The sequence below is a fragment of the Melospiza melodia genome, chromosome 2 (genome assembly GCF_035770615.1).
Source record: "Melospiza melodia melodia isolate bMelMel2 chromosome 2, bMelMel2.pri, whole genome shotgun sequence".
Lineage (NCBI taxonomy): Eukaryota > Metazoa > Chordata > Aves > Passeriformes > Passerellidae > Melospiza > Melospiza melodia.
Genome location: NC_086195.1, coordinates 80,328,734 through 80,341,155, shown reverse-complemented (window position 1 = coordinate 80,341,155; position 12,422 = coordinate 80,328,734). Strand labels below are relative to the sequence as shown.

Below are 12,422 nucleotides of genomic sequence, written 5' to 3'. Positions count from 1 at the left end.
AATTCCCCTAAAAATAATAATAAAAGTGGCAAGAGAATAGGATACTGACATTTGCAGGCAAATCCTTGGGGGTAGCATTCATTTCTTTCGGGATCAGCCGTCTAAGAACTGGGAGTTTAGTTCAAGTTAGTTCTCTTATCACGTCACTAAGTCACTAGGGTTTATCTCCTCTTATACCTATTTTATGAATTGCCTTTTGGAGGTGATTATAGAAAGATGCTCAGCAACTACTTTTGAGTAGGTATCCAGCTTTTTGATGGATGAAGTTCTGTGAGTGAAATTCGACATTAAAGCTCTGGATTTCAATTTCTCCTTCATTTCAGAAAACACCATGGAGCCTCATGAGGATTTGTGAATTTTGCTTTGCAACCACATGGTGCTTGAGTCATTGAAAAGTGTTTAATATACCCAAGCTACAAGTACAAACAAACTGCTAGGAGCTGTAGCAACAACTAGCAGTAGTTGTTGCTGCTAACAACTACAGTAGTTTTAGCAGCAGCAACTACTGCTAACCATAGTTGTTAATAAAATACAGCTAAAAAGACTGACTGTAGCTTTCAGTTTGGGATGCCCAGTAATTTTCCAAACAAATAGTGGATGATGTCCCAGCTGTACTGAAAACAGCAATTTTTCTTCCCTGTGGACTGTAGTGAGCAGAAATCAACCCCTGCCTAATTAGCTTCTTTGTGGTATTTGTGAAAGGATAAAGTTTTTACTGTGTTCAGGTGTGACTAAGAGACATGCTCTCAAATACTAACAGCTAAATTTTCATTACATTACATTACATTACATTACATTACATTACATTACATTTCATCCAGTGTGAAATTATGCTGGCTTTTCCATACCTTATTCAAAGATTGTTTTAAGGGCTCTTGAAATACACATTTTAATTTGGTGCTTCTTTAATTGCTAGAATCTGGGTAGGTTGTATGTTTTGTTATTTTCTTCTTATGATTTTTGAGTTGTGTAAGGCCTGTAAATGGTTTCAAAATACAAGTCCATTTGGCTTCAGGCAGGTGTGATCTGATGTTTAAAATGCTCCTATTAATGTAAGAACACTTACTGCTCTTCAGCTTGCAGTGCTTGAGTTTTGTCACAACGTGATTCAATTCTTGTGTGCTTTGCAGGAGATGGCTGTCCGGGCACTGAAGCAGACAGGGAGCAGAAGTATTGAGGCAGCCCTGGAGTACATCAGTAAGATGAGCTACTTGGATCCCAGAAATGAACAGATAGTACGTGTAATTAAGCAAACCTCACCAGGTGAGCATGATTTTTTTTTTTTTATTGTGTTCTTCTTTCTTGCAATAAGCTAGTTTTTAAAGTAGGATCACTGCTGGGGAGAAGTGTTGGACAGCAGTGTTCCACAGCAGTCTTGTAGGAGACAGTGCCAGCTTGCAAGGCCAGCTGGGCTGGAACCTCAGTACAGCTCACCTGCTTCCAAAGAGTTGTCTGTGTTCACTTTCATAGTCCACCTTCTTAAACAGAAATCTGTTGTTCAAATCCAAATATTCCCCTATTCTACCAGAACAGACTTACTGCTGTGCAAATCTAGGAGGTGAACATCATATCTCTCTTGACATCAAGATTATTTGCACAGCTGAATTATGTGTCCCAAAGAAGGACAGTTATTGCTGCTACATTGCTTTGTGGCCTCTGATAAGGGAAAGCAAAGTCAGCTTGCCCCCAAGACTCAGGATGAATCCTGCTGACAGAGATGACAAATGGGTCTTACTAGCTGCCTCCCACTTCCAGGCCAGGGTAGCCACTTCTTAAGATGCTTAGGATTGCTACAGCCTCATTCAGTGCATCTCACTGTGTCCCAGCAGGTGAGCTGTCAGGGGTGCTGCTGTACGAACAGCCTCAGTAATGCTGGCCTTGTGTTATCACAGGAGAAAGAGCTGCCAATTATAGATTTCACTTCAAAGATCTCTGGTTATTTGTTCAGCCTGATTCCATTTCAAAACATTGCATTCTTTATGAGGGTATCATTTAGTGTGGTGCACACTCACACTGTGCAGAGAGTGTGCAGAAACCTCTCTTAATGCTCTGCACGTCCCTATGTGTCCCTGTGCCCCTGTGGCAGCAGGGCTTGTGTGTCAAGGTGAGGAGTCAGCAGCTGTGCTCAGCTGGGGTGTGCTGTACTGCTGGCTGTATATAATTGTAATGCACTGTTCAAGCCTGTTAGTATGTCAGTATGGCTATTCTTAAGTCAGGATTTTAAAAGGAAATGGTCTAGGCATAAATGGGCCAAGTCCTGTAATTTGTGAGAGCTAAAGAAGCAGAAGGGGAACAAAAACATAACAGCAGCACAGTCTTCCCTTGTCTTTTTAGCACAGCCAGTGCTTTATACACCTGCAATTTGTCCTCAGATCAAAGAACTGATGAAAAGTACCGTTGACACTTCCATTGTAGGAATGCTGCTGTCTTGTCTCTGCACATTCTTCAAGCTAAGATTAATATGTTGACACCCTGAAAGATTTTCCTTCCCAACAGATGGAAGATGAGTAATGTGAAGGGGTACTCAGTGTCCAACACATTGGAAGGAATACAGGACAAACTGTATGATGCCTTTGTTTAAATGAAGGAGAAGGAAAGAGGGATTTTTGAGAATGATGGAAGAGAGAGATGTAAACAGAAAACCAGTGTGAGCAGGTGGCTCGCTGTGCAGAAGATGGACTCTGTGATGGCCTAGTAGTTTATAGCAATATTGACTTTAAGTTGTATAGAAAGTCCTTCCAGGAGCTTTTTGTCTCCTGTTGTTGTATTTAACACTCTGCTCTCTAGCTTCCTCCTGTCTGAGAGCAATGACTGCTAATACTGGTCCAGCTTTAAGGAACAGGCTGTAGAGTAGTCTGATGAGTTCATAGTTAGGGAATTTGTGTTTCTATTTCCATGATTTGATAGGACTCCCTGATGATTCCTGGCATGAGCATTATTGTGATCTGGCACCGTTATCAGTAGGTATACTTGGCACCTATAACTTTAAATGTTCAGAGAGTTTAATTTGGGTTTTGAAAGGTGTTTTTAAAACACATACTCCCTGAGCAGTGTGTATGTGTGTGTGTGTGTATGTATGTATAGATGTATGAGTAATACAAAGTCATTGGTTCACCTGAATTGTTTCCTAACGTTCTTCTGTATTCTTTTTATAAAGGAAAGGGTATTGTGCCAAATAATGTAACCCGCAGGCCAAGCTTTGAAGGATCAAATGAATCTTTTCCGTCCTACCATCAGATCAGTAATGCAGCCTATGAAGGGACAGGCTTTGGAGCAGAAGGTGCAAATATGCTTGCTGAGGTTCCCAGGCCATACATGGACTATTTAATCTCTACTTCTCAGTCTTCAGCTATGACTGCTCCTGTGCAGCGACCCTCTGGAGTAGGCACTCACAGCACACCAACAAGCCATCAGCAGAAAGCATACCCTGCAAATATGGAGTCTTCTGTGATTAATTATCCAGTGGCTAATCACAGCAGTCAGGCCCTGCAGCTGCAGGCGTCCCATGGCTGCAACAGCCAACATTACACCAGGCAGCACATGATGGTGCAGGGGGAACCTATGGGATATGGTGTTCAGCGGAGTCCATCCTTCCAAAACAAGATGCAGCAGGAGGGGGGATATGCCAATCTCCCAAATAAAGGGGCAGTTGTTCAGAACAACACTGGTCATGCATTTCAGCAGGCACCAGCAAGCCTGTATATCTCACATTCTCACCACAAGCAGACAAGTCCTTCTTCTCATCAAATGCATGTGATATCCAGAGGTCCAGCCTTTGCTAATGATTTTTCAGACAGTCCACCACAAAATCTACTGACTCCATCTAGAAACAGCCTAAACATGGACCTCTATGACATGAATAATCCTCAAATTCAGCAGTGGCAGGCAGCAACACCATCACGCAGAGATTCTGTACAAAACCCAGGAATAGAAACATCTCCACGGCAACATGTATCCTTCAGACCTGATGCCGCAGTGCCAAGCAGAACAAACTCCTTCAACAACCACCAGCAACAGCCACAAGTGACCGTGTCTATGAGACAGGTTCCTCCAGGAAAACCCGATCCTTCCATCACGTCTCCAAACACAATCACGGCAGTCACGTCAGCTCATATCCTGCAGCCAGTGAAGAGCATGCGCGTGATGAGACCAGAGCCTCAGACTGCAGTGGGACCGTCCCACCCTGCGTGGCTGCCGGCACAGGCACCGGCTGTGGATGGCCTGGAGATCATGGAGCAGCACGTGCCACCGCCTGGAGCAGCTAATGCCTACCAGCTCGATGTGGATTACGGTAACCAGGAGCTGCGCTGTCCACCCCCGCCCTATCCCAAGCATTTGTTCCTTCCTGGCACCTCTGAGCAGTTTGATATCAACTGCTTGTGCACCGGCGTGGAGCAGACTCTGCGTGTGGTCCCCACTTCAACAAGCAACAAGGCTGAAGAGAGCAGTGAGAGAAATGACAAAAGCAGCAAGAGCGCTAAAGCTGAAAAACCAAGCAAAGATAAAAAGCAGATTCAGACGTCTCCGGTGCCTGTGCGAAAAAATAGCAAAGATGAGGAAAAGCGAGAATCCCGGATAAAGAGCTACTCACCTTTTGCCTTCAAGTTCTACATGGAGCAACATGTAGAGAATGTCATAAAGACCTACCAGCAGAAAATTAACAGAAGGTTACAATTGGAGCAAGAAATGGCAAAAGTAATTCTTTTTCTGTTATTGTAAAATCTAGTAGGGTCAAATTGATTCTTGCTGTTTTTAATTTGTAAAAAAAATTGTAAAGGCAGAATCCACTGAAGTAGTAGGTATCAGACACCTCCCTATACCAGACTGTATCCCCTTAAAAGTGTGGATGCAGGTCTGGGAGGCTGTTTGAAAAACCTGAGATGTGAAATGATATTTGTTCATACCAGAAAAGTAAAATGAGGCAAAAACCCCCCATATTATAGGTAAGAACTTAAAATGCAGGCTTGAGGCTGAGATAATTCTGGCAGTACTTTGGCAGCTCTTGCAAAACTCTTTGCTCAAGTTCCTCCTCACTGTTCCATGATTGCTGCCCATTCACCAAAGCCATGGTTCAGCTTGGCAGTCGCTGTGCCATATTTTCAGGTGACTGTGTAATACTTGACTGGAAGTTGTCTGTTGAACACATATAAGTGATAATGTCATGCAGGTAACCATATTGGTCTGACTTGGACTGATTTTGGGACCATTGCCAGAACTCATTCTAGAGGCAGGTCTCCGGGAGATGCATTTTGGGTGATAGAACTTCTTTCATGCCTAACTGCAGCTCTCAAATCTAAGCTGACTCTCTGATAGTGCTGCTTAAAACAAAGCTGCCAAGCTTTGATGATTGTTCTGGTAGTTGTGTTTTTAATTTTTACTTCTGAAAGAGGAAGAGGGTTTTTTTCTTCCTAGGCATGACTGGAATATGATTAGTCTACTTTTGCATTAAAGGATAAGCTCTAAGAAAAGCTGTCATTAACACATAATGGATAATAATTAACTAACTACCCAATCTTCCCTAGCACAGTCAGTTTCCAGAGGCAATTGATTCGATGCTCACATTGCACCAGAAAACTCAGGAGTTTGTTTACTGAGGTTAGAATTAAGAGAATATTCTTGGAAAATCTCTTGAAACGTTGGCATTTTACTGACAGTTAATAGCTTGTCCTCACTGCAAGTACAGGTTATATTGTGTCGCTTGAGTATTTTCCTGAGACTGAGGTAGGGAATAATTTCTAGAGAGGTATTACAGGATCTAATTGTACTAGTTCTTCTCTTCTGACTCTTCAGCTTTCCTTCACTCAGAGATAATTCAGGTGTAAACAAAAACAACTCCTTTCCCTAGAAACCTTATCACTGACTGAAAATACACATGCAGGAGATTTTTGCTATCTTAATATTGCATTATTCTAGAATTAGCAAGAACAGAGCGCACTCATTATTTTACCCTAAAAAGTAAATATTTCCTCTATTATGGATTGATGTAGTTATCTTTAATTTCAAAAACAGTATTTCTTGTTTTGATTTGGCTTTTTCCTTCAGTCTGAAACTTCATCCTACCTGTTCTGCTAGTTTCTGTAGACTTACCCCATCCTTTATTCATACAGATTTAATTTTATACTGTGAGGATCTCATTGCATAGTCTGGCTGCCCACATTCATCTTTAAATACCTAGACTACAGATGTGAAATTAAATCAGCCTAAGCAGCAGCCCTGTGGGTGTATGCTTGGGTTTCTAGCCTGCTAATCAGTGAGCTTCAGCCCCTTCACCCTCCCAATGGCCCCTTCTCATCAAGCACTGATCTTTCTCTCAGAAGTAGTTCAGTTGATGCCAATTAATTCAGGATTTGGGATCTGGGGTGTGCAGAAAGAAAAGAGTATGCTGCAAGAGTGAGTTGTCAGAGGAGCCTGGGGTCAGCCTAGGGGTTTTGCTGGTGGAGGCCACCAGTGGCTCTCATCAGAGGGCCAGACACTGAAGTTGGCAGAGTTGGCGCTCTGCAGGCTCTGTCTTGAAAGGTGGGGGAAATCTGGTTGGATCCAGCTGCTTCTTTCTTTTCCGGGAGGTTTCTCCCGACAGCCCTGTGAAATGTTACTTGCAGTTACTCGGAGGCTCTCTGGAGATGGAAGGTGGACAGGCCAGCTGTTCTACAGCTTGGGTGCAGAGGGAAAATGATACATTTAGGAGGGAAATAGCACCAGGGTCTGGGCTGCAGTGGCTGAGGGGAGACCAGAGCTGAGGATTTTAGGTGCCTATTTTGGGAGGGGAAAAAGAGAAGTTTATAGAACAGATGCTCAGGAGATCTAAAACCTTGAGAGTGGAGGATGTTTATGGCAGAGGAAGAAACACAATTTCTGAAGGAGGTTCCAAGGCACTTGGGAATGTGTAGGTCAAAAGCAGCTTTTTAATTACAACACAAAACCAAACAAACAGCACCCAAGGTAGGAACTGCTAATGTGAGTTGCCGTGGGGAAACCATGAACAAAGTGAACTGCTGCACATAGTTTTAAGTTTTAATTTAAGGTTTAAATTAAGCTGGGCTTAAGTGCACATACATATGGTGGAGTGCAGTGGCAAAGTGCACATTTGAAAGGTGTAAACCATATCCCAAGGTCAGGTTTGTTATGTTGTATTCCCCTCTCTGACAATATTGCCCTATGCCTTCTTGTTCAGCCAAAAGAGACAGGCATACCAATCTCAGATATTGCAAATTCAGGCAACAACTTTGGGCACAGTGAGTTTTCAGAAATACCTCGACAGACAAGAGAATATATCCCTCACAAATTCATCTTTTCTGGTTCTTGGTTAATTTTTCTGAGAAATGTGTTTTGGGAATGCTCATTTGTTTTTCTCTTGCTATGAATATAATGGTATAGCTCTTGTGGTTTGTTTTCCTTTGTAAAGGCAGGCCTCTGTGAAGCAGAACAGGAACAAATGAGGAAAATTCTCTACCAGAAGGAGTCCAACTACAACAGACTTAAAAGGGCCAAAATGGACAAATCTATGTTTGTGAAAATCAAGACTCTGGGTATTGGTGCATTTGGAGAGGTGTGCCTGGCCTGCAAAGTGGACACCCATGCCCTGTATGCCATGAAGACTCTGCGGAAGAAGGACGTGCTGAACCGGAATCAGGTGGCTCATGTCAAAGCAGAGAGGGACATACTTGCTGAGGCAGACAATGAGTGGGTGGTTAAACTCTATTACTCCTTCCAAGATAAAGACAATTTGTACTTTGTGATGGACTACATCCCTGGTGGGGATATGATGAGCCTGCTGATTCGGATGGAGGTCTTCCCAGAGCGTCTGGCTAGATTTTATATTGCAGAGCTCACTTTGGCCATAGAGAGTGTGCACAAAATGGGATTTATTCATCGAGATATCAAGCCTGACAACATTCTGATAGACCTCGATGGGCATATCAAACTGACTGACTTTGGACTGTGTACTGGATTCAGGTGGACTCACAATTCAAAATACTATCAGAAAGGTAATATTTTTACCCTTTTTCTAGGATGCTATTGTGTTATTTGTTTTGAAACAAGCACCTACTTGTTGGCAGGAACGCCAGATCAGGAAACTAGACAAACAGTTAATGGCAATATAATGTGTCTGTCTCTCTCTGACTCACTCAATTAGCTTGTTTCCAGTTCTTTTGTTTCCAATACTGTTCAAAACCCTGTCAGTAATGTGGCTGCCCACTGCAGAAGCAGTAATTTTTCAGTTTATACTTGTTGGGAGGGTCTCTTTTGCTGGGGAAATAATTTAATCACAGATTTGGAGTAGTCCATATATCTCCTGTATGTACTGTTGAGTTCTGGTGTCTGTTGGCAAAGAGGATATAAACAATTGGTGTAGCTAACTTAAGTATACTCCATAGTTCTGTGTCCTCCATATGGAACTATACTTTCTTGTGCTGAGACAGAGAGATTTTGTTGGACTTTTTGTATGGAAAACCAATTCAGAATGGGAGGGCTTTAATGTTTAAAGTTCAAATGCCATTCTTCAATGAGAGTAGAAAATGGCTCTGGATCTGAGTAAAAACTTCTCTCTTTGTGTGTCAAGTTTTATGATCACAAATGTGAACTTTCTCTCCCATATGAAAGGGAGCCACATCAGACAAGACAGCATGGAGCCCAGTGATCTTTGGGATGATGTGTCCAACTGTCGATGTGGAGATAGGCTGAAGACATTGGAACAAAGAGCTAAGAAGCAGCACCAGAGATGTCTGGCCCACTCATTAGTTGGAACCCCTAATTACATTGCTCCTGAAGTCCTGCTTCGTAAAGGTAGGTAAACCTGTATTTTTGTCCTATTTTACTATTTTTTTTTCCTTGAATTATCTTGCTGCTTTGGAAGATTACCATTCTGAAGGCCACAAACAGTTAGATTAAGGAGAACTCCTGATGCTCCAGTGTGTAGCATCACCACACTAGGGGTGGCCATACTTTGTGTGTCCACCCTCTGAGGCCTTTGAGTGAGGCTGCTTATAAACATGTTGGATAATTTTAACAGTGATATTTTTCAAGTATAAAGCAGATTATCTGTACTCATGGAGTAAAACTATCAAGTTTACACAGACCAGTGAGTAGCCAGCTGACATTCTGGATCACTGATTCAGATGGGCCACTTCAGCGTGGATTACGTAAACTTGTGGAAATATGTCCTCCATATTCCCAGCCAGAGCCTGTGGAACCCAACAGAAAGTTTTCCAGAATTTACTCTGGACACCCTTCATTCACAAGGTTAGCTTGAGGAATTTGGACAGTACTTGGTGACTATCCCTGCAGAACTGACATGGTCACTGTAACAAAGAGATTAGGTGTTCAGAGTTGTCTGCAAACTAGATCCTAAGCCTGATCTTCTCTAACAGAGATTTCACAATGGATCCTACATCATTTGATTACACAAATTCCATTGAAATCAATGTTTAATTTTTTTTTTTTTTCAGATCTTAAGCATACACCTTATTGGTCTTGTTCACAGCACTTAAATGATTAAAGTTGTTCCTTTGCTTGTAACTTGCTCAGAGAGTTGTATGTGGCTTTCTTCTGTCTGTAGAGCCAGGCTGTGTCTTTCGGCAGCTTTTCAAAGTCGTGGAGTCATCTCCACTGAACCTAAGGTGGACATCAGTTGCTAAACATTTTTGTTATTTGAGGTTCAGTTTGTGCTGCTGTGGGACTGCGCACAAAAAACCCCTCCTTCTTTCTTTTTAATGACAGTGTCATGACTCACTTTTTTTGAGAATTTATTCAGCCAGGTTCAAGGACAGCAGGATTAGATCTTTACTAGAAGTAAACAGCAGTAAAGTAGGTCAGCAAGCAGAAGTCACAAACCTTTTGTCTGAGAAAAGGCAGAAGTTTGTGCTGTATGTTTTAATACTTAATTGCAAGCAGGTCTATACACATTCCCCTTAGCTAGTGGAGATCAACCTTTTGACTTGCCTTTCAGGATACACTCAGCTCTGTGACTGGTGGAGTGTTGGTGTCATCCTTTTTGAGATGTTAGTGGGACAGCCTCCTTTCCTGGCTCCTACACCCACAGAAACCCAGCTGAAGGTAAGTTGAAGCAAAGTTCCAGTCTGTGGAAGCAAAATTTTAACCCTTCCCTTCCCAGACCTACTCCCCTTTCTTTTGCTAGGGAAAGGAGTAATGGTTAAAAAAGCCTGATTTTAAATAGTTCTGTGCAAGCACACATCTTTTGCCAGTAAATGAAGACACTGAATATCAACTAGAACTGACTTGTCCAGCTGCAGAGATAGATATTAGTTTTATGAGTCTTCTTAGCAGAATTGTGATTTCTCAAGCATAATTTCATCCGTTTAATTCCTTAGGGTGCCTATTAGTACCTGATATGCCAGTGACAATTGCAGTTGGCAATATAAGTGTTTCACAATTGAGCAATGATAGGTCTTTTTTAGAGAGGATCTGTCTTGTGACCATTTTTCCTAGTTTATATTTTGGCGACAAAGAGAAGTAATTCCTTTGTGTAAACTGAGTATGTTCTCAAATCTGACTATTGGAATATTCGGGAAGGAATTTGCCTTTTTAACAAATGGTATTGTTCTTTTTGTCTGCTAGCCAACAATGTTTTTCTGGTTCATTAGAGTAATTACTAACAGGAATTGCAATATTGAAGCTGTGAACTGTGCAGACTGTGAGATGACTCGTTAGGTGTGCACTCCTGTACAGTTCATGTTAGCCATTGGAAGAGTTCTGTTTCCAGATCAGAAGTTCCTTAATACCTTTGTTACCTGCAGGTAATAAATTGGGAAAGCACACTGCACATTCCCTCACAGATCAAGCTGAGCCCTGAGGCAACTGATCTGATCACAAAGCTCTGCTGTGCTGCTGAGGACAGGCTTGGAAGAAATGGAGCAGATGATATTAAAGCCCATTCTTTCTTTCACTCTATGGACTTCTCTACCGATATCCGTAGGCAGCCAGCTCCCTATGTTCCAAAGATCAGCCATCCAATGGACACTTCAAATTTTGATCCAGTTGAAGAAGAAAGTCCTTGGAGTGATGCTAGTGGTGACAGCACCAGGACCTGGGATCCACTAGCCTCTTCCAACAACAAACACACAGAGCATGCTTTTTATGAGTTTACTTTCCGAAGATTCTTTGATGACAACGGGTATCCGTTCAGGTATCCCAAACCTTCTGGAATGGAAGTTTGCCAGTCTGAGAAGTCTGATGTAGAAGACAAAGGTGTGGTAGATCAGACTGGAGCTTGTCAGCCTGTATATGTGTAAATTATTGTAAAGAGTACTCTAGATAAGACTAATCTCAAATCCAATAGGGCCTTTAACTGATCCTTTAGGAGCTGATCCTGCAGCACTTGTGTACCTTCAGCTGAGGCTGGAGACATCCTGGGGAGTAAAAGAAGCTTGCAGGGCCAGTTCCTAAAGATGGCACTCTTGAAAGTTCAGGTCAGTTCTACTGTAAATAACTTTGTTGATAGTTACACTTGAAATCCTGGTCTTCACCAAAATCTGCAAGGCCAGCAGTCTGTCATTTCTGGCCTATTTTATTTGAGGTCAGCATCCCCCTTATTCAGATTAACACTTACAGACTTCTGCAACTGTCAGCGTTGTTTTTTAAATGAGTAAAGAGCACTTATATTTTGTTTATAGCAGGGTTTTTTTCCTACTAAATTATAGGGATTAACTTTGACAAATCATGCTGCTGTTCTTCTTTTCTACATTTTTATTTTATCCATAGCACTTACTTCACATTTAGGAAGATGCATAAAGCTGAAGAACATGTGATGAAAGGTCTGTGCAATAATGTAAGAAAGAAAAAAAAAGAAGAAGAAAAATGAAAAAAAGAAAACTGCTCTCTAATTTTCTAAATTTACTGATGCCATTGTATTCACACCGTGATTTTTGTTTATTATATGTATTTTCCACATTTCAAAATTGTGACATAACCTTAAAGCTGCTTTATTTCCTTCTGCTTATTGGAGTGTAATAGAAAGTGTGAGCAAGTGGCAACTTGGGTGTGATTTCATTGTCTAGTGTGTGAAGAATGTTGCATGAGCAGTGGTTTTCTATTTGAAATGGCCTTTTCTTGCCATTCACAGGCAGGTCCTGTGGATTCATTTTTCTAAGGGTCTAAAATTAGACCATTTTAAACCGTGTGTTGATAATGTATTGTGTGGATGGCTTCCTCTTATGATTGTATCCAATATTAATTTTGTAAAACAGATTGCAAAGGTTATACCTGAGTAGTGATGTTGTGGTCTGATGTAATAGATGGTTTTAGCAAGCACATGCCACGGGCACACGCATTTCCCAACGTGGATCAGCAGCCAGAACATTACAATGGAGCAGATTTGTGGGGAGAGCCTGGATGGGGTTGGCTCAGGCAGGGAGCAGCACAGAGGCCGTGGCTCAGGCAGGGAGCAGCACAGAGGCCATGGCTCC

General features: G+C 41.9%; 1 protein-coding gene across 1 annotated transcript in view; it reads left to right on the top strand.

Annotated features, from left to right (window-relative positions):
* LATS2 (large tumor suppressor kinase 2) overlaps nt 1–11,546 on the top strand; it is a 46,898-nt gene extending 35,352 nt beyond the window's left edge. The window contains exons 3-8 of the mRNA XM_063149021.1: nt 1,131–1,263; nt 3,158–4,695; nt 7,403–7,985; nt 8,602–8,784; nt 9,947–10,053; nt 10,755–11,546. Of these exons, the coding sequence (XP_063005091.1) occupies nt 1,131–1,263; nt 3,158–4,695; nt 7,403–7,985; nt 8,602–8,784; nt 9,947–10,053; nt 10,755–11,249 (3,039 nt within the window). The 3' untranslated portion in view covers nt 11,250–11,546. The remainder of the gene's footprint in view (nt 1–1,130; nt 1,264–3,157; nt 4,696–7,402; nt 7,986–8,601; nt 8,785–9,946; nt 10,054–10,754) is intronic.
* The last annotated feature ends 876 nt before the right edge of the window (nt 11,547–12,422 follow it).